The sequence below is a fragment of the Cydia amplana genome, chromosome 5, assembly GCF_948474715.1.
Source record: "Cydia amplana chromosome 5, ilCydAmpl1.1, whole genome shotgun sequence".
NCBI classification, from domain to species: Eukaryota; Metazoa; Arthropoda; class Insecta; order Lepidoptera; family Tortricidae; genus Cydia; species Cydia amplana.
Genome location: NC_086073.1, coordinates 8,686,185 through 8,710,783, shown reverse-complemented (window position 1 = coordinate 8,710,783; position 24,599 = coordinate 8,686,185). Strand labels below are relative to the sequence as shown.

At 36.3% G+C, this 24,599-nt stretch overlaps 1 protein-coding gene across 3 annotated transcripts; it reads right to left on the bottom strand.

Moving 5' to 3' along the window:
- Positions 1–2,446: 2,446 nt before the first annotated feature.
- LOC134647930 (5'-AMP-activated protein kinase subunit gamma-3-like) lies at positions 2,447–21,099 on the bottom strand. Of its 3 annotated transcripts, none has more exons than XM_063502311.1 (2): positions 21,076–21,099; positions 2,447–4,797 (listed from the first exon to the last, which is right to left on the bottom strand). In XM_063502311.1, the coding sequence occupies exon 2, from the start codon at positions 4,728–4,730 to the stop codon at positions 2,748–2,750; it is 1,983 nt and encodes a 660-aa protein (XP_063358381.1). In that variant the 5' UTR covers positions 4,731–4,797; positions 21,076–21,099; the 3' UTR covers positions 2,447–2,747. The 3 variants fall into 3 exon arrangements, with proteins under 3 accessions (XP_063358381.1, XP_063358379.1, XP_063358380.1); XM_063502309.1 differs by lacking the exon at positions 21,076–21,099 and adding an exon at positions 14,807–15,163; XM_063502310.1 differs by lacking the exon at positions 21,076–21,099 and adding an exon at positions 5,599–5,755.
- Between the last annotated feature and the right edge of the window lie 3,500 nt (positions 21,100–24,599).

Here is a 24,599-nt window from a genome sequence, read left to right as displayed (position 1 = left end):
CGAACTTAAGAACTAATAATACCTCGTGGGTAAAAGCACCTTGCATCAATAAACAGTTTATCCAAGGCCCTAGATCCATAATGATACGGAGGAGTGTGTCGATGTCGGCGTGTAGGCAGATTCGTCTCGCCCGCTGTGGACAAGCTTCCATATTTACCAGGTGACTTACCGGTCGGCGACGCGTGGGCCGAGGACCGGGCCTCGTTTGATTCTTCGTTATTAATTTGACGACTAGTTTAAAACGAAAGGAAAAACACCAACATTCCATCCTCCTTGAAGGTCGTGTACAACTCTCGTAGTATGCTATCATAATGACGTATTAAATTGGCGAAATTGCCGGTCTCTAGTAATGAATCTACTCGGTTGAAATAAAGTATTTAAAAGGTAAATCTCTCATAAAGAAGTGCAAGTACGTACAGATGAATTCAGGTCGGTTGAATAGGAGATAAAACAATACAACCTTGAGGCAAAGTGGTTCGTTCCGGGTTCGTTCCTCCACCTCCGCGCGACCGGTCCCGCGCTCACGCTGAACCTCCACTCATCTGTTGCGTTGTATTAACATACGAGTATATACCCGTATCTGGTATCATCAAGTTCCTCGCTATATTATTTTACTTAAGTAATACAAAATTCAATCAAATACAATTTTGACTAATTAGTTAACTAGCAGTGAAACAAAAGAAATTGTTAATATACATTTACATATAAGTATAAATATACAAATATGAGATTAGTATTTTCAGGTACCTAGTGTTACACGAAATATACTGAGTACCTAGTTACCTACTAGGAGGATCTCTATTTGAAGAACTCTTGAACCTTTGTGAATAAACGATAATTAGGTAATGTTTACTGAATAAAACCGAACAAACACTCAAAAAACACATTTACAGTACATATGGGGCTACTTTTCCGCACTAGTGCGTAAAATAGCACTTTTCGTGCGTATGTCGAAACTTTAAAGTGCCATATGTGCTGTAAAACGTTGTTCGATACACGTGCGAATAGGTAATTCGCAACTCGTGTCGATTTAAAACACTCCCTTCGGTCGTGTTTTAATTTATCGCCACTCGTTTCGAATTTCCTCTTTTTCGCACTTGTATCGAAAATAACTATTACAGAAGAAAATAATGTGTAAATTCATAAAACAAAAAATAATACATATTCTGGAAATTATATTGTTTACACGTTTTATTAGGCAAGGAATTGTTAACTTGTTTTTAATGTTTATTTGTTTCAGAATGAATTATGAGCAGAGCAAAATTCTGTACAATGGATAATTTAACGATTTTTGCACATTGTGTTACATATATTTACCTATCCTGTTTAAGTAACTGGAGGCCCTCGGTACAAAACCAGATGTGGGCATTTATTTTTGTGTTATTCACATACATTTGTTCCTCAGTTATTTCTGTATTTTATGAATTTGTTTAAATATCTATTATAGTTGTCGGGGAAGTGATCGTATCATGTTCGAGCCAGCACAGTGGATTATTCAATAGTGGATAATGGATAATAGATATTTTTATTATCAACTAGTACCCACAGCACAAGCTTTTTTGCTATGCTACCTAGCTTACTTACGATATTTATTTATTTAATCCAAAGTCAAAATTATATTTTGACTAAATATTGATACTTCACTTACTGTAAGGTAGTATCTATTTTCACTCCTCAGTCCTCACATAATTTCCTCGGCAACATTGAATGCAAATTATAACGAATAAAAACTGTATTCGCTCAAGACAACACCGTGTCCTTGCTTATTTAACAGGTTTTTGTTCCAAATGAAGACTGCGCCCAACTGCTATCTCAGACCATTTTGTTTATACGCGACTGGACGTGGACCTAACCTACCTAAAGGTAATTTATTCAGTTATGCACGGTTATGCGCCGTGTTCGATCCTTTAGCAGAAAATCTTGGCAGTCATGTTAATATCCTTGTCGCAATATTACTAGACAAGTTATGTTTACTGATTAATTTAGACGATTCAAATAAATTGAAACTTGCCGTTTACTGCTTAATAATCGGATAATAGTCATATCATACAAACTTTACTGGTATAATGCAGGTATTAAATAACTGAATAGTACCTAGTTACAATACCTAATTTAAACCTCTGATAAATTACTAAAATTATATAAATTCCTAATATTCATTTTTACTACCTACCCACTTGAAAAGTATTAGCTTCGCAATACAGCGGGGAAATGCTGCCAGCGTCCTCGGCACCATGCCAAAGGGGTCCAATTTTTTATATTTATTTTAATTTTATTTAGTATTCGTTATTAGTTTTATTTAGATAAGTTAGTCTTTCTTTTTAATGTACAATTACCTGTAAATGATCTTGATATTAATAAATAATACTTGAAAAGTTGTTGATTTCCCTATGAATGAGAATTATTTAATATTTATTTACAACACAGAACAGAATTAAAAATCAAATTTGCTAAAATATTTTATTGAGTTCAGCAATGTTAATCATAAATTAAACAATGAATAAGGCAATCACGTGGTATTTTGATGCGACTATTAACGATTACGAAGTTAAATTACATTATTATAATTTAATAAAAGCATAAAGCGATCTATGAGATTAATACACTGATTCGGCGGTTTCGCCTATCACATTTTTCTTTGGAATAATATTTGTTCTTATCGTTCCATTTTCCAAAAGAGCATATTTATCAACATTAAATAAGATTAGACGAGGCTGTGCATATTAATTTAAACCTTTTTATTTGTACTAAGTCTCTCCAACTTCTATGCCACTATTGGTCGTTGTTTCTACGTCAGCGACTTCGTTTTTTCCTGGGGCGCTTGCGACATCATTTGCTTCGGGGACACTTTCGTCACCCTCAGACAGTGCTTGTTGTCCTAAATTTGGTACCGGAATCGATATTATTTCATTCTCGGTCTCTTTTGCTGATTCGTCAACTTTATTTTCCTCCAGGGGCCTAAATATCTCTTGTAGTGACGAAACTTTCTTCTCGGTTGGAATAATTCTGTTTAAATATACTAAAATATCTGACAACGAAACAATTCCTATTAGTCTATTATCCTTATTCACTAGCAATAATCGATGACTCTCTGTCCTAACTATGACTTCTAAGGCCTCGTATAACGAAATACTCGATCGACATTTCTGTAATTTTTCTTCCCAGTCTTTCTTTTTATTCCTTACTTCACCTATTGTCAATGACAAATCAGAATACAGTTTTTCGCTAACTAAATTCAATACTTCACATTTAGCATAAACATCGATTAACTTGCCCTCATCATCTAAAACAGGCAAGGCTGATATATCTTTGTCTAATAGGAGCTGAAATGCTGCTTTAATACTAGTATTATCTGTCACGGACACAATTTCATCAAATGTACCAATTTTCAATTCAGTCAATGTTTTATGAAAAAATGTTAATTCCGGAAATTCATTAAGATAGACAAACAGGAATCTTAAAATTCTTTTGTGGGACAAAATATACAATACATCTCCGTTAAATGGGTCAATTAACAAAAGTCTGTGCACGCGATTCTTATTAAGCATATTTATAGCCTCATGTAAAGATTGATCAGGGCCAACACTACACAAAGGTTTACGTGTTGGTCGCAATATCTTCTTCCAGTTATGAAGTGTATGCCTTTCAAGTTCATCTACTGGTAGGTTTTCCTTTTCAAGGTGTAACAAAATCCTTATGAAGTCAGTAACTGTTATCATGCCAACAAGTTGTTTTTTATTAGCATCCCACAGTGGAGCAGAGCGTATACCATGTGAGATAAGAGTAGGAAAGGTTTTTCTTACCAAAAACTGTGTATCAAATATTATTACTTTTGCAGATTTTGGTAGAATTTCGTAACATTTATGATATTTGAAAAAATTCAACAACAGCCTCGTCTTGTCTCTACCACCCAAAGAAATTTGAACTATAGATAAATAGGGATCGTATTTAGGAAGACCTCTAACTTCCCTAAACAATTGTTTTGCTTGTAGAGGATCCAAAGAAGCATATGAATTTTTATGATAAGTGGGCGAAGTCGTTCCAATAGAGGAACGGCGTGGTTGCTTAACAGATTTCTTTTTGGCGGGATCAATGGCCGCCTGGTTTGCCTCCGCGTGAGGTTTTCTCCAAAAAATATCCATTACCCTTGTAATGGGACTAGATTTTCTTGAGGAAGCTCCTGTTACAGTATGATAATATTTCTTGTGAGAATCTTTAGATTCTTCAGTATTAGGTTCTTTCGAAGCTTCAGGCGCTTCTGTAGCTTTAGGGGTATTCCCTAATGCAGCTTTTACATTGTGCATCAACGACTGATGCTTTTTAGAGTCACTCTTTCTGCGAAGTCGAAAAATATCAAATATTGAACTCCGTGGACTCGACGATGTTCCATGAAATGTTTCATACCCCTTAACATCAACTGCGGGTTCTCTCTCAGCGCTAGATGCTCTCGATGTATCTGCAGATTTTTCTTTGAAAATTGATCTAACATGGGGTCTTTGGGATTCCACCCCCCGCGTGCCAAAATGGACAGTATGCACATTTTGTGCTGCCGAAGTAGACGGTATATCTTTGTCGTCTGTCGTTGATAATTTAGTAACTACAAATTTCTTTTTCTCCCCCACTACGGTCTGGTTAGCTTCTACATGGTTCTTTTTTTTCTTGTGTTTAGACTTTCCGAATTTGGGTGAAGCATCAGCCGTAGCCGATTCATTTTCCAATATTGGATCCATTTCTGCAATACTGTGTTTATTTATTTATACCTTTATAATGGACCATAATCCAACAGGATGGCTGTACCTGAAATGAAAAAAAAAAACACTTAGTAGAACGATGAATTATGTACCTGATTCATTATTTTTTTTGTTTAAACCTTAACCTTGTAAATCTGTTACAAGTGTAATAAAATGTGCTAGAAACTACTGTAACATTCTAAATATTGTTATAATTAGAATAACAAATAGACGTAAGATATATTAAACAACAGGAAGCTAAGTGGTATCTGTTTTTAAACGGTTTTATTTAATATGCCTATCAACTAAACTACGTAGAGGTTTATTACACACATCTGAAAGATACAAGACAGATTGTCAAATTATCTGTCATCAGTACATATATACAAATAAAAAAAATCTTAGTTTTTATCTTATCGAAAGGTATTTTCGTGGTATCTAAAAGTAAAATCTTCTGTTGCACTCAATTATTATCTTATTTCTTACACGGCTTTGTATTTAACTATCTACATTGTTGCTCTATCTTATGCAATAAATTGAATATAACCTTGTAAACTGCAACACTAAAACATGATTATAGATTGTCGTCGCTAAGCAACGCAGTGACGCCGGCAGCGAGCGAATGCGCCAAAATGGATATACTTTATAGGTGGTAAAATTAGCTGCAGTTGCAAGTTACGTAATGGGTGAAAATGAGGAAAATAAGGCTCTATATTCATAGTTTCGTTGTTACCACACTATACGTCTGCGAGCAAGGTGAAAGCGTCATAGATATGCTAACTACGCATGTAATCAATACTTTTGAGGGTCGTGGTAAGTGATAATTTAATAATAAATCACATTCAAACAAGTTAATAACTATGCGTACCTTACGGTGGTGCTTCATCTTTGATCTAAGTAGCAGCAGTTTTAGGCCTCAAATACTTATTTATCAACCACTTCATTTTTATTGTAAAATTGTACCCTGCACGCCGACAGGCGTTCCGTGTCGGCGCCTTACTTGCGTATCGCCATATTGCCAAAAGTCTGGAGAGTCAATAGCGCCATCTGTTGGCGGGTGAGAGTGACGCTTTATAGGGAACACCCATCCCGAACCCAAATGTAAGTCGCGCCACTTGGTGTTTAGCAACCCGCTCGAAAGATGTCATAGCCTAGTGATACTTTCTGACTTATTGTTATGAAAAGTGTATGTGTTATGTAACGAAAAATTATATCTATCTAATTTTCTTTTAACATCAAAGGCAAAGCAGCCAACTTAATACCTAGATTGATTCATACTCTCACTTTTAGTTAAGTAAGACCGGTTTCTGCTTACATTATGTTGTACCTATATTAATATCTGGGTGACCGGAAAACATTAAAAAACTCGAAAATGCGCGTTTTCCCAGAGATAAGACCTAGCTAGATCGATTTTTCGCCCCCAAAAACCCCCATATAGCAAATTTCATCGAAATCGTTAGAGCCGTTTCCGAGATCCCCGAAATATATATATATATAAACAAGAATTGCTCGTTTAAAGGTATTAGATATGTGCCTAATCGTTACACAATGCAAGTTACTGTAGTAAAGTGATTGTAAACAAATAAACTGATTATCAATTTCTCACACGATTCAGTCACGCTTTAAAAGGAGGCGTTATTCAAACGCGCATAGCTATATGAAAATATTACGAACCGCTTGCATGACATGGGAAGAGGTAGTAGGTATAATAGCTGAGGCCACGATATCGGTCACACGAGATTTAAATTTTGGGTTTTCAAAAATATATTATTGAGATTTTTATACACCAAATGTCGACCAAATCGGTTCAGTAGCTTAGGCATAAAAGTTTTTGGCAAAATTTTAATTTTTGGTACACGCTTTAATCGCTGACTGTACTTTTCTTACGACAGACAACTAATACTCATCGAGACAATTCTAAAAACCCCTAACACAATTAGGTTGCGTTGTTTCATCACAGAGTTCCTATGGCCACCTCCTGTCTCCATCATCAGATCAGCTCGATAGTAACATAATATTGCATTGTCACCCGACTTACATGTGCATGCAAAATTTCAGCTCAATCGGAAACCGGGAAGTGGATCAAATTTAACTTGCAAGATTCCATTACAATTTAGTTACATACAGGTCGAGTTCCTATGGCCACCTCCTGTCTCCATCATCAGATCAGCTCGATGGTACCATAATATTGCATTGTCACCCGACTTACATGTGTATGCAAAATTTCAGCTCAATCGGAAACCGGGAAGTGGATCAAATTTAACTTGCAAGATTCCATTACATGTTAGTTACATACAGGTCGACCTAATAAAAGCGTGTTAAAAAGGAAAAAGTATTGTACAGTCAAAGAGTTTAATTTCTGACCCATTTTGTACCTTGTCACAGTGACAATCAATATGAAAGTCGCTAGAGCCGTCTATTACTATTGCCACTATGACAATGTACCAATTAGTACCAAATAGGTCGGAAATTAAATTCTTCGACTTACCATTTAATTAATATAGGTTTATATCGACAAACTGAAAAATTTAAATATTCGCGTAGATTTACACCAAGCTAAGTTGGAACTCAGCGATTTTGATAGCCCAGACTTTGAAAGTGTTATTTTATACGTCAAATTATGAAATTATGACTTTTAAATAAGACTTGCGCAGTCGTTAATTACTAGCATAGTCAATAATTCCATAGAAACAGGCGTTTTTCCCGACACATGGAAATCAGCTATTATTAAACCTATCCCAAAAACATCTAATCCGTTAAGTTTTAAAGATCTCCGTCCAATAAGTATATTACCCTTTTTATCAAAAATAGTAGAAAAAGCAGTTAGTTTTCAGTTAACAGAGTATCTAGAGGCGAATGAAATCCTGCCGAAGAAACAGTCAGGTTTCAGAAAGTCTCGTAGTACCACCACTACTTTACTAGACGTAGTAGATAACATCTTAGCGGATCGAGACAGTGGTAAAAATGTCATGCTGGTGCTGTTAAATTTCTCTAGGGCATTTGATACCATTAATACTACGCTCGCGCTCTTACTTTCAAAATGGCTTTTTATGGATTCGATATACGTCCTCTTAACTGGTTTGCGAGCTATCTCACTGGACGCACACAATCTGTTGAACTTCGAGACGAAAATGGTTCAACGTCAATCTCCAGTCCGCTGCCCGTTATACGTGGAGTTCCACAAGGATCAATTTTAGGCCCATTGCTTTTTATCTTGTATAGTGCAGATATTTATGTAATAGTAATATGCCGATGATTTACAAATTTATATACCTTTTAAGCCCAACGAAATGTATCAGCAGTCAGTAAATTGAACTTGGACTTGGATCAAATCGCGCAGTGGTGTAAAGCAAACAATCTCGTTCTTAATTCTAGTAAATCAAAGCTGATGATGTTTGGTCCTGATAAACTGGTGCGTGACCTAGCGCCTCCGCAGGTTTCAGTCTCGGGCGATGTTTTAGAGCGCGTTTCTATAACTCGAAATTTAGGTCTGCTTATGGACAGTAAGATGCACTTTGAAAAACTTGCTCTGGAACTCGTCAGCAACTGTTTTTATAGGCTTAAAGTATTATATCACGTTCGTGATTTTATTAATGTCGATTTACGCATAAACCTTTGTGACACGCTTATTCTATCCAAATTGAGTTACGCTGATGCCGTCTTTGGGGGGTGTATGCTGGCGCGTACCTCGGTCTTAATTCAACGCATTCAGAATGCTTGTGCCCGTTTTTGCTTCTCTGTTCCTAGTCGTTCTCACATCACACCATTTTTGAACCGTAATAATCTGTTAAATATGACTGCCAGACGTACCTTGCACTTTGCTTCATTGCTTTTTGGAGTCATACGCGATAAACAGCCGTCTTATCTATTTGAAAAACTCAAGTTTCCGAAAGGTCATGTACGAGGTGCTCTCAAGCTTAACGTTACGCAACGCAACATAGTACGTCCGCTTTTTGTGGCAGCTTCCGATATGCTGCAACGAAGTGTTGGAACAATTTACCGCCATCAATCAGAAACTGCAAATCCGTCACCTATTTTAAGTACAACCTAAAAAAGTATTTACTCACAACCCAACAAGATTTATAACTTAGCGGACATATTCAAAAATCTTTAAAAAATTGTAAACATTTGTGAACAACAAGATATATTTGTCGACTCTCTCTCTCTCTCTCTCTCTCTCTTTCCTTCTTACACGTGATATGTCTAATTTGTCTTGTTCTGATTCTATCTGTTCTGTTTGTGTATTAGTTTTAAGGTTTAGCTTTTAATTTTGGGTGCCCCGAAAACCAGCGCAGTGTCTTAGAGTCACTGCTTATGCTGAGCGGCATCCTATTTGGTGTACCTATCTTTAATTAATTTTCTGTTGTACCTAAATAGTGTATGTTTTTACGCCAAATAAATATTTTCTATTCTATTCTATAGTCTGGGCTATCAAAATCGCTGCCAACTTAGTTTGGTCTAACTCTACTCGGTAGATGAATAATTTTACTTTATGACTATTTATCTAAAATTACGTTACTAAATGGTATGCCGACTATAATATTTAAGTCATTAATAACTACATATGTTAGAGAAAAGTAATAATTATTAATTATTCCAATTTTAAACGACTTTCATTATTTTCAGTTGTACCAATACCTACCTATATACTACATAACTACCTGCCTATTCTTCAGTCCAAGTGTCTATTTTCCTGCTGATCATAAGTAAGTGATACGCCATAAGGATCGTTTACCTGTGTATTGATATGCTATTTTGGGAGTACAAATTACGCCATTAGGTTGTCTTTATTTAGATTCAACTCTCCGGAGCCGGCTGGACAACACGCATGCGCTAAGTTTGAAGTCGTCATCAATCTGTGACGTCACCGTTGCTAACGCGAGGAAAGCCGTGACGTCACCGTTAGGAGGGGGAGGGGAGTACCAAGTGATCGATACCAAGTCTCGGATACCTAATAATACTTCTCGAGTTCAGTGGAGCTCGATTAATACCAGCATGGGCTGCATACTCGTAGCCTTTCAACAAGCCACGGGTCGGCGGCTCGCATCTCTAACACTGCATGCATACTGACATACGGGTCAATTAACTTAAATAGTTCACGTCACATGCCATTTCGACTTTTCAAATGATAGCTTCATTAAACCATAAACATGACCTCGGCCTTGACCTTGAAAAAGTGGGAAGTAATTCGAAAATTGTTCTTTGAATTCCACCTTAAGCTGGCTACTGACACACTTGCCGCAGCTAGCAGGGCTGATATCAGGCGTACGGTGGTGGAGCCATTTCGGGTACTTATATAAATGTGTTGTCGTCTGCGAAGTGCGAACGTCTTGGTGAAAACTCACGTCTTGTCTTGAACAAGGCTAGATACAAGTGTTGATCGCAAAGAACCAGTAAGTACCTACATATATAGGTTTATATTGCCTCAACAGTTGAGACTCAACTACACATGTGGGAAGCTAGCAGAGTTGCATGTGTGATTTAGCCTTTAGGGGATTTTGGGGGCTAGGAAGGTTTTGCGCTGTTGCCGGGCAGATCCTGCTGGAAGTTCACCTTGCGCCTACATAGTCCACATCCCAATTAAAAAGGCAATTAAGGGGTGTATCCCCAAAAAAATAGCTGATATTTGATATTTAAATACGTATGAACGAGTACAGGATATACCAGTGTAAACATGGCCTCCATTCATGCATAGTTGCATTAGTTGATATGATGCCACGGATCAAATTTTATTATACTATAAGAAGACACACAATTGATTAATAATATTATTACTTATGTATATCTGTAGTAAAAGTTCAGTAAATTGACTATGATAATTTTAGAATGCGCTCGGTATAATCGTCGAAGGGTTTAAATAACCAGCATCACAAGTATTTTCCTTTATGGCTCTTGCATATTCGAGCGATCGAGAAGGAAATAGACGAAATTTCGATTTACTTAGGTACGATGTTCAATCGATCGCTTCGATCGATCGATGTTCATTTTGACATTAACTGTGTCAAGTACCTTCAAAATATTTATACAGTAGGTATAAATCATCATCACGTTATCATGATAATGTAAACTAGAATACAAATCAAATAAGATAATACTTGATATGGACTGCTGCTAATAAATTCATTCATAATATAAATGTATTTTAAACAGGAAATTTATCCGCAAATATAGGTAGGTACCTCAATGATACTTACTAGTAACTACTTAAACCGTGCTTTGGAAAATAACGATGTTATAATACAATATATGTAATTGCAAAAAAAAATACAAACAAAAAAAGCGGCCAAGTGCGAGTCGGACTCGCCCATGAAGGGTTCCGTATTTAGGCGATTTATGACGTATAAAAAAAAACTACTTACTAGATCTCGTTCAAACCAATTTTCGGTGGAAGTTTACATGGTAATGTACATCATATATTTTTTTTAGTTTTATCATTCTCTTATTTTAGAAGTTACAGGGGGGGGACACACATTTTACCACTTTGGAAGTGTCTCTCGCGCAAACTATTCAGTTTAGAAAAAAATTATATTAGAAACCTCAATATCATTTTTAAAGACCTATCCATAGATACCCCACACGTATGGGTTTGATGAAAAAAAAATTTTGGACTTTCAGTTCAAAGTATGGGGAACCCCAAAAATTTATTGTTTTTTTTCTATTTTTGTATGAAAATCCTAATGCGGTTCACAGAATACATCTACTTACCAAGTTTCAACAGTATAGTTCTTATAGTTTCGGAGAAAAGTGGCTGTGACATACGGACGGACAGACAGACGGACAGACGGACAGACGGACAGACGGACAGACAGACAGACATGACGAATCTATAAGGGTTCCGTTTTTTGCCATTTGGCTACGGAACCCTAAAAATCAAACTTGTTTCATTACTACTACTGTTCACTATGGCTGTGAACTTGTGGTAAGTACATAGGTACCTAGTGACTATACCTGACGCGTCGAATGGTGAATCGAACCCTATGACAATTCCTCCAAGTCGCTTTTGGATAGACTATTTTAATTTAAAAAATAATTGATGAATAGGTTTTTACCGTATTTATATTACTTAATTGTTACATTTTTAAATAAAATAATTTGTTATAATAAGTACCTACTAAAAAAAGTCTACAAACTTTTGACATTGACAGTTTCTCCATACAAAAATGTGGATAAGAATCTGTCATAAGGATCATTATTCGCCGCGTCAGGGTATACTTAAAGTCTATTTTTTTATTCGGTAGACTGAAATGACAGTTAATAGTATGAAATGACATTTAATGTCCATACTATTAACTGTCATTTCAGTCCACCGAATAAAAAAATAGACTATAGTGAGTTTTGGTTGTCAGTCACTCACTTGTCATTATCACCTGACGATATCGTCAGATGACAACCAAAATTCACTAAACATTACCACAAGTTAATAGCCATACTGAACCATAACGACTATACTAATACGATAATATAAATAAGGTTAATTTTTGTTTAATTATTTTTTTGTAATTACATAGTGAGTTTTGGTTGACATCTGACAATATAGAGAAAACATTACCAAACACAGCACCACAAATAACTTCCCTTCCTGCTAGATACTTTTTAGGGTTCCGTACCTCAAAAGGAAAAAACGGAAGGAACCCTTATAGGATCACTCGTGCGTCTGTCTGTCTGTCCGTCTGTCACAGCCTATTTTCTCCGAAACTACTGGACCAATTAAGTTGAAATTTGGTACACATATGTAAGTTTGTGACCCAAAGACGAACATGTAACGTAAACAAATGAATTTTAAATATGGAGGCCACTCTTGGGGGCTAATTAAGAAAATTAAAAAATTAAGGTTTTCTAACTATATCATGTTACATATAAAATGAAAGAGCTCATTGTGAGAATCTCAAATATTTTTTTTTATAATTTTAGGATAAACACTTTAAGAGTAATTCAACAAAATACGCAAAAAATTACCACCCCGCCCCCCCCTCCCCTTTATTTCCGAAACTACCATAGAATTAATATAGAATAGAACAACTGTCAATCTTCAAAAGTGCGACCAAAAATGAAATGCAAGTGTGTGCGTAAATTGTCTATGTGAGATCAAAAATAGTGATGTCATGTTACGACATATTAATAATCTGTCGATGTTTGATTGCTTTATCGACTACTTCTTCAAATGTGTTATTTAAACGTTAAAATTCTACGACATTTAGACGTATAAATAACACTTGCACTGCGTGTGCTATCAAAATCGTTGCTGACTTATCTTAATGTAACTCTTACTGTGTTGGAAAGTGAAGTTTAAATTTACCGCTAAACATGAGCACCTTCAAAAAGGTATAACAATCGTTATTATTTGAAGTCGGTTATAAAAGCTAATATCTTAATGATGTCTTGTGAAGAAATAATTACATAGCTATTAATATAGCGACAAGTTATCAATACTGTCATATGAACATTTTGTCAAGCCCTAGCGTAAAGTAACAGGTTATGTTTTTACACAAAATATTTTAAATTATAGACTAATATGATAAAATATTAGCACACAAAGGAAGAAAAACTTATAATGAACTGTATAAACCGGCTTCTTACACTTTTAACGCTGTTCATTTGACAAAATATCGTTATGAAAATTTCGCTCGCAATATCATAAATCCTCCTGAAACGAGTATTTGCTTGGATTATTTGGCCCTGTGACACTGCAATTCGGCACACTACAATACACCATCTTCACTGAATTACTTTATTTAATACTTTTCGTCCTAATCCGTGTATATTTTTCAATTTGAAAATTACTGTGATACGCTCTTGGCCGTCCGCGGCCGTCGTCAAACTCAAAAGTGGTTACGTTTTCTCATTGGTAGTCTGACTTTTTCGCACTCATGGGATGTTTATATACGTGATGGCTTCCCTTTCGCACACTTAAGCTGTCTGTCAAGCGCGAGCGCGAATTTTATGTCTGTGGAAACTACTGGGTCTAAAATTTTGAAAAAATACACAAAATAGTTCTTTACCTATAGATGATAGGAAAACCTATTAGAAATGTGCAGTCAAGCGTGTGTCGGACTTAATTACTTAGTTTTTGATCCGACCCCTACGGGTTTTTAATTAATAGACATTTCATCATAAATACATTGTTAAAAATTGTGTAGGTAATGTACGGAACCCTTGGAACGCGAGTCCGACTCGCACTTGGCCGGTTTTTATTACTAGTGTAGGTACCTAAATTTCTAAGTGAACTTACTACTTAAATGTTTAATGATAAATAAATAAACAATAATACCTACCTAGATGCTTTATAAAAGCAATATTTCCTGTAGGAAAATGTAGGTACCTATATATATATATATATATATATATATATATATATATAGGTACCTACTAGAATAGGCACATCATAAACAATAGGTACCACTATCGTAATAATGTTTAAAAATAACTACAATTGCAAAAACACTATCCAAACCGTTGTTGTTGCAGTTGCTTTTCCCGCCCCTAAATTAGCATTATCTTGCGTTGATCTGATACTTACTCTTACTTCATTGATTACATTGGTATTTTGCATCTGAATAATAAAAGGCTGAGGTTCAAGTGAAACATGATTATTTTTTAATGTAAATAATTTACCAGCGCTGCACATAGATACGTACCGAGAATATAGGTCTACTTATTTATTTTAGTCGTTATGATGGTAATGACTAACTCACGAATTTTAGATGCATGAGTAGGTGCGTATTATTTTAATGTTATTATGAGTTTTGAAATACTGTTTTTAAATACATAATACGTGCTTATTTAAACGTTCAAAACAGACGAGCAATGGAATATTCCTATTTTATTTCTTTAACAACAAACCTAGGTACTTAGTGTATATGAGTAACGTAACACAGACGTACCTATTAAGTACCTATCGTACTAGACAATTCTTGGTTATTTGCCAAACAATCAAGTCCTATGACTATCTGACTGAAAGATATACGTATTGAAATAAACCCAGATATGTATTTTCGTCTTTGGACTCGACTCATTTTTAAACATAACCTCAAAATCATACGAACGAAAAACTTATCTATAGTCACCGTTATACTTACAATAACAATCATCTTGTTGGATCTCTTTTCCACTATTTAAGTCCACTTCACGCACACACTGACAATTAATAGGTACATAATGACCACGAGATGTATAGTTAAAATCTCTTGAAGCGTTGAACTGTGTCGCTTTCGATGCTAACTGATAACACGGAGCGGATCGGACCGCGGCAGCGTTGTGTAACATGGGCGTTAGGGCAGCAATAGATGAAGCTACTGTTTTGCCAGCAAGCCCGTGCCTAATTAGTACAATTTACAAACGCACACAAAATGTTCTGACGAGCTGACGGCATCGAAACAAACGAGTTGCGTTCACGTTATCGAATTCTCTCCGTTGGTTGAGCCGCTGTTGCGCTGCGTTCGCGCCGCTACATACTCGTACGAGCGCACACACACACGCATGCGCCCCTATACCCGTATCCGTATAACGATTAAATATAGGTAGATGAAATACCGGCTGACTGCGCTATACTGCGCTGCGCACACTCGCACAGCCATGTGTGGACTAACTAAAACGTCCCTGTTATCTTCTGCTTTACTAATCTCCGAACATTTTAAGCAGCTGACGAAATTATTGAGAGCACGCATCTTGTAGCTACAAAAAAATACGACCTAACAGTGTTAGCAACTAACAATTATTTCTAAGAAGGATACGTTTTTTTAATTAATATTTATTGTTTTATGTGTGGTCATTTACCTAGGTATACAATAAATTTCTATGGATTAGTAGGTACCAATTTTTAATAAATTTTACATCTTTATACCTTTATGAACGTTTACGTTTACAACATTCATTTTACCTCGTGGTAGGCCCTCTGTTTTCTATGTAATCAATCGGTCCATTCATACAACCCCTTGACTTAAGTGACAAGTTAAATGTATGTTTGTTGACGCTACTATGAAACAGAACTCAAACATACCCAGTAGTACCCACACACATACCTACTTAAAATACTATAGACTGTACTTTGCTACAGTCGGCTATAAAATAACTATAACAATTATTAATGTTATTATGACAATTCTACATTTTATAAAGAATCTAATGTACTAACCTAACCTTCGCAGATGATCGGTCTTCACATTCAAAATCTTACACTTTGTCAGATGTTATTTTTTTAGCGATGTACTCGTAGTTATTAAGTAGTACTTAATACTTAACTGTCATTGCTAGAACTAATTTCCATTTATCGACTAGTTTTATCTGTAATTTTGGCCTTATAGTGAATTTTAATCATAGATAACGATAAACTACTCGTAATATTTGATAATGTACAGTTGTACACACATTATCTGAAACACGGATAAATTATGGTACGTGGAAGGTATGATGGAATTGGTGACAACAAACAATCTTAGGAATAGGGTTAAAATATAAATAAATACTTAAGAAACACTAGGTAGACATGCAAATGAGAAGTAGTACAGTCAGCAATAAAAGTGTGTCTGTGTGTAAAAAAAAATTTTTTGACAGTTACCTACTTTGTTTCTTGAAGGTGACAGTCCATTTCCAACCGCAGCTGCACTAACTGTTCATTTTACTATGGAAATTGACAGTAACAGCGACGCATTCAGTACCAGTAGTGCAGTTGCGGTCAGAAATGGAATGTTACCCTAAGTCTCGACCGACAAACACCTCTACAGCCCTCATCACCGTGTTATCATTAAAAATTTAGTTCTACGGATGTGCTCCTTTAATTTAAAAAATAAGTGGAAATTACTTGGAGTTCTAAGTCTAGCGAATAGGGATAGGCGATAAAAAAATCGCATTAAGCCCAATAATGTTGAGTTCGCTATGAAATCTCCAAACGCAAATCTTTAACCTCAGTGAACATTGGTAGAGCCCATCTTAATATTCACTGTGTGCAGTGAATATTACCAAATGAAATCTTTAGTCTATGTTATGTTTAATACTTACTAATTCATCTGTCTTCTAAAACCTTTTTTTCAACGGTTTGCTCGATTACAGAAACGCCAGCGGAGCAGCCGCAACGGGGGTCGTCTTCACAGCTAGACCAGCCAGAATATCCAAAAAAACTTTGACATTTTTTCAGACACAAGTGCTTTATTTATCACGGCCTTAACTCATTTTTTTCCTTATTTTGTAAATATGCAGTTCTAATGACAGTAATTACTTTTTGATTCACCATGTGTTATCCTATATTATTATTGATACCTAATAGTAATTAATGTGTCTTTGTATAGATATTAATAAATATAAAATAAAATAAATAAAGTTTTATTTCAGGCAACATGATGTACAGTTGTACACCCATATCAAAATACAATTTTAAAGTTACAAAGCCAAAAGGAATACTTAAATAGAATATAATAAAAGTTAATAGAACAAGATGGACATACATATAACATAAACAAATGAATTTTAAACAACAGGCGAATTTTTAAGGGGTAAAGTTCGACCTATCGATGACAGGAAAACCTATTGAAATGTGCAGTCAAGCGTGAGTCGGACTTAATGTACGGAACCCTTGGAACGCGAGTCCGACTCGCACTTGGCCGGTTTTTTTAACAATCCATAACTCCCGCGGGAACAATAATATAGGCCTTTGTCCTTCAGTACACCTGCATGAAATAAGGTACCTATTTTTCAAGCAAGTGTGATGAAAATGTAATTTCCACGTCAGTAGTCAACTTTGACACGTCTTTTGTCGGTGAGCCGGCGAAGCGATGGCATCGATTATAAGTAAAATTAGAATAACTGGACGCTTGCCCGCTGCGGGAGCAGCAAATAGTACTGGGGCATGCGACCAATCGTAACAGCCGCAAATATACGCGCCTGCGCGCCGCGGACACTGCACGGTGACAACTACCCCCTGCTGCATCTGCTTTGTCATTTTAACCGCCATAAATGGACCCAATTTAACTAATACGTATAAAATGTGTCACTCGCGTTATCCATTTTGCCACGGCTCATGGGGCCTGGCATGGGGTCCGCTTGACAACTTTTCCCAAGAATTGACGTACACACTTAGAACTAGTCTAGTTCTTACGAAAGTGGCTGCCATCTGAACTTCGTTAATGCGCCTGTTTCATATACATTTTCGGTTACGGAAAATAATTAGGAGTGTTTAAATTTGTATACTACATAAATATGTCTTCTTTCTCGCACATTTCTCGCGTTATCCCGGCATTTTGTCACGGCTCAAGGAAGCCTGGGGTCCGCTTGACAACTAATCCTAAGAATTGACGTAGACACTAGTTTTTACGAAATCGACTGCCATCTGACCTTCCAACCCAGAGGGGAAACTAGGCCTTATTCGTTTGGTTTCCTCACGATGTTTTCCTTAACCGAAAAGCAACTGCTAAATACCAAATGGTATTTCGTACATAAGCAGGCGTGTCTCGCTCTGCGATTTCGTCGCTTTGCTACAGGTAGCTAAAAGTACATCCGTTCCGGCCCCAATTTTGGGGAAAGCCATATAAGCCGCGCGTGGCGCTGTCGCCACCTAGCGGCCATATCTGTGCTGATCGTAACAGACGCGTTTTGTTAGAGAGTGAGTCTTCTGTACTTAGTACTATTATTTATTATGTGACATAAGTTCCGAAAAACTCATTGGTACGAGCCGGGCTTTGAACCCGCGACCTCCCAATTGAAAGTCGCACGCTCTTACTGCTAGGCCACCAGCGCTTTTACATAAATATATAGTTCAGAAATAACTACTTATCCTGTCTATAGAAAACTATATAACCTTTAAATAAAATATACAATGATGTGGATACTGATTAAGCAGAACTTGAACCTTTACCATAGTCCTACTTAGTCAAAATCGCAGCCGAGTTTCCATTGAATAGAACCAATTATAATAATGTACTTACCTACTTTTCATCGAATCCTTATAGTGATAAAAAGTTTCCACCGTGTCAACTGCACAGCAGCGATAACAACCTTAGCACTTTAGTGTATAGAAATATCAATCTGTATAAAATATTCGACCCCTTCGTCCCGAATACTACGTCTAGTAGTGCACTGCCTTATGGGAATATAGTTCAGACTTCGACCGTTTCCCATAAGGCATAGTACTATAGGGGTCCCAAATAGCCCTACGCAATAATGTGTGCCACACACACTGGTTAGCTGCCGGGTCCCATCAAATACATGAATAAACACTTTCCGTCACTTTCTGATTGGCTAAGACATAAAGTGACAGCACAAGACTTATGGCAACCATAAATTCTATGAATGTTGCTACTGTACCGCGCATCAGTGATTCATCATAATCATAATCATTTATTTGCACATAATTATCAACTTTGCTACTGCCCGCGACTTCATTCTTGGTAATTCTACTTACTCTTAGGACAGTTGTCAAAAGGAAAAAATAAATAGCTAGGTCCTACTTATTTTTTAACTTATTTCAATATAAACCCTTTTCAACCCCTTCAGGGGAGGATTAAAATAATACAAATTCCCGTCAAAATTTTTGAACCCTCTTTTGGCGCCTTCAAGGGGAGTTGCAAAAAATGGCAATAGTTATTTGTAGTTGTACAAAGAGATCAAAGTTTGATATTTCTTCGAGTGCTTATTTTGAGTCCCGTGCAAGCGAAAGATTCTATAGTAGATTCACGAGCGTAGCTCGTGAATCTAATTTAGAATCTTGAGCGTAGTAAGGCACTCAAAAGCGCACGAGATGTAAATAACTTTGATCTCGTGTAGTTCACAAAACTTTTCACCTCAGCAGTGAGAACATATTAGACAACCTGAAAAATGTAATCCTTTTTCATCACTTACCTATTCACTCATGCTTTCTTAAGATATACTAACAATTAAGTTGAATTACCACAATCAAACACAAAAACAAAACGTAGTAAATTTCAGTTAAATAGGTAATATATGGAAACAACGACCATCAATTGATTGACACTTCAATCGATAACTTTTTTTTGTAAAAAAAAAAATTGTAAGATACGGTCCGAATTGCGGATACTTACTATCTATAAACTATAGTAGAGATTCTTAAAAGTATAATTATTTATTTTACGTGATATTCTGTGTATTTTTTGAGTTCATTATTTTAATCGTACAACAAATAACGTAAAATATAGTGTTTTTTATCAGTTTTTATGAAATCTTAAATTTTATTTTCATTAATTAATTATTAAGAATCCATACTCGTATGTATTTTGGAACGATGCGTTCTGACGTTTTTCGGGGGTCTATTATAAACCGTCAATGTACCGTTGAATGTAGTTTGAACTTTTTTTGTCTCTTTCTTTTTGCTAAAGACGTGAAAGGGACAGAGATAATAGAATCCAAGTATTTCGAACTTGTATTAGACCCCGCATGTTGAAATGACAATTGAATATTAAGGTCACTTGAATGTCATTTTGTCTCACTCAGTGAGCAAAATCGCATTTTGCTCACTGTTTTTAAGTAGCAAAGTACCCTTGTTCGAGCTGCTGAGGTGAAAATTAAATTGCTTCCTTCATATTTTTTACCTTATTTATTATCAATCAGTCAGTTATTTATATTTAATAAGTAGGTACCAACATAAGGGCCGAGAAAAATATACATATCCTATTTTACGATACCTACCTACCTACCTAATAATAATAAATTAATCATTAAAATAATTAGTTATATTATAATCATAAATTATAACATAAAGAGAAGCTATGTTATTGAAACTAATACAACGCATCATGTTTTGCTTATCGTCATTTATGATCAAACGCACATAACTAATGTAGGTATTTTTATTATTAATGTACTATCCCATTACTTTAAATAAATAAATATACCGGACGTTTTTCTTACGAGACACTAAATGATTTAATATATTGATAAGTACTTTATTAAATAATTGTTTTTAAGGTTTCATACCCCAAAAGGAAAATAACAGAACCACTAGGGATCGATCGTGCGTCTGTCAGTCCGTCTGTCACAGTCAATTTGCTCCGAAACTACGAGGCCGATAGAGTTGTAATTTGGTACGAATACCTACACATCATTATGTAAGTCCAAAGACGGACGAATACCGTAAATAGGTACTAGGACATGAATTTTAAACTCGGCGAAACAAATTAATTCAAAAAATAAAACTATGTCGAGCCACTTTTTCATAGGTACAAATGAGAACGTCACTGTGTTGTTTTAACTGAGAGGAAAAATCAATGCGTTAAGTGTTTTATAATAATAAGTAAGTTTATAATGTGTTTTATTATAAATACAACTGTCAATTAACTGACACGGTTGCCATGGTTGGTGACAATAATTAACTAAGCATAAATATAATTGATATTTTACTCACGACAAAGCGTTGTCAAGAAGCAGCACTGACCTTAACCAACACTGTTTTATGCGCCAAATGATCGCAGATCACAGTAATTCGCGTGGCGGGTGTTAGCCACCCTATGTGTGTCCCGCAACGACGGGCAGTCAATGCGGAAGCTGGTCTGCCCGAATGGGGCCGGGATGCGTCGCGGGCGCGCCGCTGTCCGCGTCGCCTGCATGCGTCATCGATGCATTCGTCTCTGCGGCGGTTTGCAAAACTGTATCAAATACATATCGACAGAAGACAAAGTGCGACAAACGCTCCTAAACGAAACGTTATGTCGATGTCAATCCAACGACGAAAAGACTGAGATAAGGTTGTAGAATCTTGAAAATTCTGTAGAACCTGTCGATGAAACTAACATACGAAAATTTATTTTATCAAAATTATGAAACACTTCTTAAAGTTTTAAAAGTATAAAACTGAACAAAAGAAAGTGTATCTGTAACTACTTTTACCTAAGTTATTTTGCTTTTACTGAACTGTGACGCAGTGGGCAAAGTTTTATACTTTATACGGAAGATAGCTACTAGTAATTAGGTACATACTTACATTGGGATATATATATCGTGCAAAAATTGCATAAGCCCAAGAAAGCTTTCTGGGAGGTGCGGACTGAATTACTAAACGTTATAAGGAATGACAGGCATGCCAATAGTCTTATAAAAACAGCCAAAATCAGTCAATGTTCCGTCTAATGAATCTTTCATAGGCTTTCGTAGCTTTAGTTTAGCAGCACTAAGGTACGAGTACGACCTACATGCTTTTACTAAAAACGGACAACTTTTTGCGAGAACTTAACGAACATGTTCAATCAAAATAGTCTTTATTGAAAGTCTTTATTACACCTTACTTTAAAAAATCATATTATTGGATCCACGGTTCGAAACTTGGGGAAGAGGAAAGGTGGGGGACACATTTATTTGGATTTTCAGAGTGAATAAAAATAGTAAGTATCGATAGTAGATCTTGAATTTTAATCACACATAGGTCACACACACATCGTAGATAGGTGCTCACATAAAAAAATGTTCTACTTGAAAGCCGTGTTTTTGTAATTAGTAATTAGCTTTGTTTTTGCATAGTAATTGCTATGCAATAACAAAGCTAAAATTAAACCACTTGTTCGTTCATGAGCGACAAAACCATAAACAGTTAGAAATAGAGATGTATTAATAGGTCACACTCGTAAGCAAGTAAGTACTGAAATCCTAGTGCAGTTACATAATAAATCTCCGAAAGCTCGTAAAGGCGGGGAAAACGAAAAAATAGGTGATCATTGGTAAAAAATTGCTTCAGAACTTGTACTTCATTTTAATGTAATTAATAAATTTGTAAGCTAAAGTAGACCTACTACCCATTATTCCATTGAGCTGTAAATCACACACATGTAAGTTGGAGGACAATGCAATGTTGTGGTACAACATACCATCGAGCCGATATGATGATGGACACAGGAGATGGCCAGAGGAACTCTGTGCCATAATGTGATTAATCAATATCAAGGCGTAGGGGTGTGACTATGATTATCATATTATTAAATCGCTGACTTTTATGATCAAATATTACATACCACTAGCGATTGCTCCCGGTACTGAATTTGTATGGCGAGAACCATACAAACTCAGTACCGGGAGCAATCCCTACATACCACATATAGTCCTGACTCACTCGCTCTCCTTCACCTTTCACACACACACACACACACAATACTCACTCTAAAAACATACACTTTATAACCCTCTCTCACACATAATTTTAATTAGGTTTAGTTACTGTTACCTACTCTTTTGTAAGCCCCAAGAATCCCAAGATACAGGCTCAGCCTAGTTTGGGGCTTACCGGACGGACACCTTTGTGCATGCGTATTTTATTATAAATAAAAATTATTCTTATTCTTATATTTAAACTTGTGTGGTTCTAATGTTAAGTACCTAATTATTTTTAAATGTGTTGGTAAAATTTATAGAGGAAGCTTAATTTAAAATATATCTCGCTTGTGGATCACATGCGACCTCCAGATCCTGATCACCTTAACAAAAAGCACAACAAGTCACTAGTCAGAGTATTTAACACGCCGAGGTGGTGTCTCGCAGACGTCAAAAATAAAATAAATCATAAAAATGATATTTGCATTTGTCAAATTCACTGGTTTTGGATTCGGATTGTAAATCATTTTAGGTATTTAAAGGTATTTATGGTATTTAGAGACCATTCCGACTCTTGATAAAAAACACCAACAATATTTTTCTGAATTTTGGCTAACTTTTGTTACTGTAAATTCTTTAATTACTCAATAATTAAGAAATAAGCATTAGAACAGGTGCAATAATTGACCATCAAATAGTTTCCGAGATAAAGCCTTTCAAAATATACGATTTTTAGAAATTAAATTCGTAGGCTAAGTGAGTGCAGTGAGTATGCACTTTTGTCTCAGGCAATGCCGCTTGGCGCGGTTATTCCTAAGGTCAAACAAAGCTGATTTGGCCCGATAGCCACAAGATCGTACCGTGCATACCCCCCAAAATGCCCCAAAAAGGGAGGGGAAAGGGTCGGATCCCCAGGTCCTAGATTATGCTATATTTATTCCTGCTCTTAGCAACTAGCGCAAGTTATATATAATTTTCATATAATTTAGGGATTTCTAATTCGATAAAGCAGCGGTCGGCAACCCGCGGCCCGCGGGCCGCATGCGGCCCGTGAACCTGTCACTTGCGACCCGCGAGCCTCCCTGGCTATTTTGTATGTAATATTCACAAACGACAATGTCTAGTCTAGTCATAAATATTAACAAAGTGCGGCCCGCGTCAACTTCGTTACCTACTATGTGGCCCTTGGCTGCTAAAAGGTTGCCGACCGCTGCTATAAAGTATCACTTCGAAGACGGCAGCGGCAGTCATACATTTTTTTGTAAAAATATGTAACGGATTGAGTGATGATTTCCATGGAAATGTAAGTATGGCAAGGTCAAAGGTTAAAATCTTTAAAAAAATACTTGGTTGGCGTTTTAAAAATGAATATATTGTTCTCATCCCATCTATAAGTCAAATATACAGAAATGACAAATATAATATAACTACTACAGCTAATATTGGAAGGAAAAATTAATAGCAAGAGGGGAAGGGGAAGAAGGAGGGTCACCTGACTTGACATCATAAAAAAATGGACGAACGTGGATAACGCAGCCATACTGGCAAGAATGGCTAAGAGCAGGAGAGAGACTGCAAAGGTGGTCGCCGACGTCCGTTAGGGCATGGCAAATAAAAACTGTTATTGGAGAGGATTTTCCACTTTGTATGGCTCCTCTACACGATGGGCCGACGCCGGCCACTCCAAGGGACGCATTTATGCGTTAGAGGGAGCAAGTGATATTGCTATCTCATTCTACCGCATGGCTGCGTCCCTTGGAGTGGCCGGCGCCCATCGTGTAGAGGAGCCCTTAGCCTATCACCAAGAGACGTGAATTACATACACACCATGGTGGCGTCTGTAATAAAGAC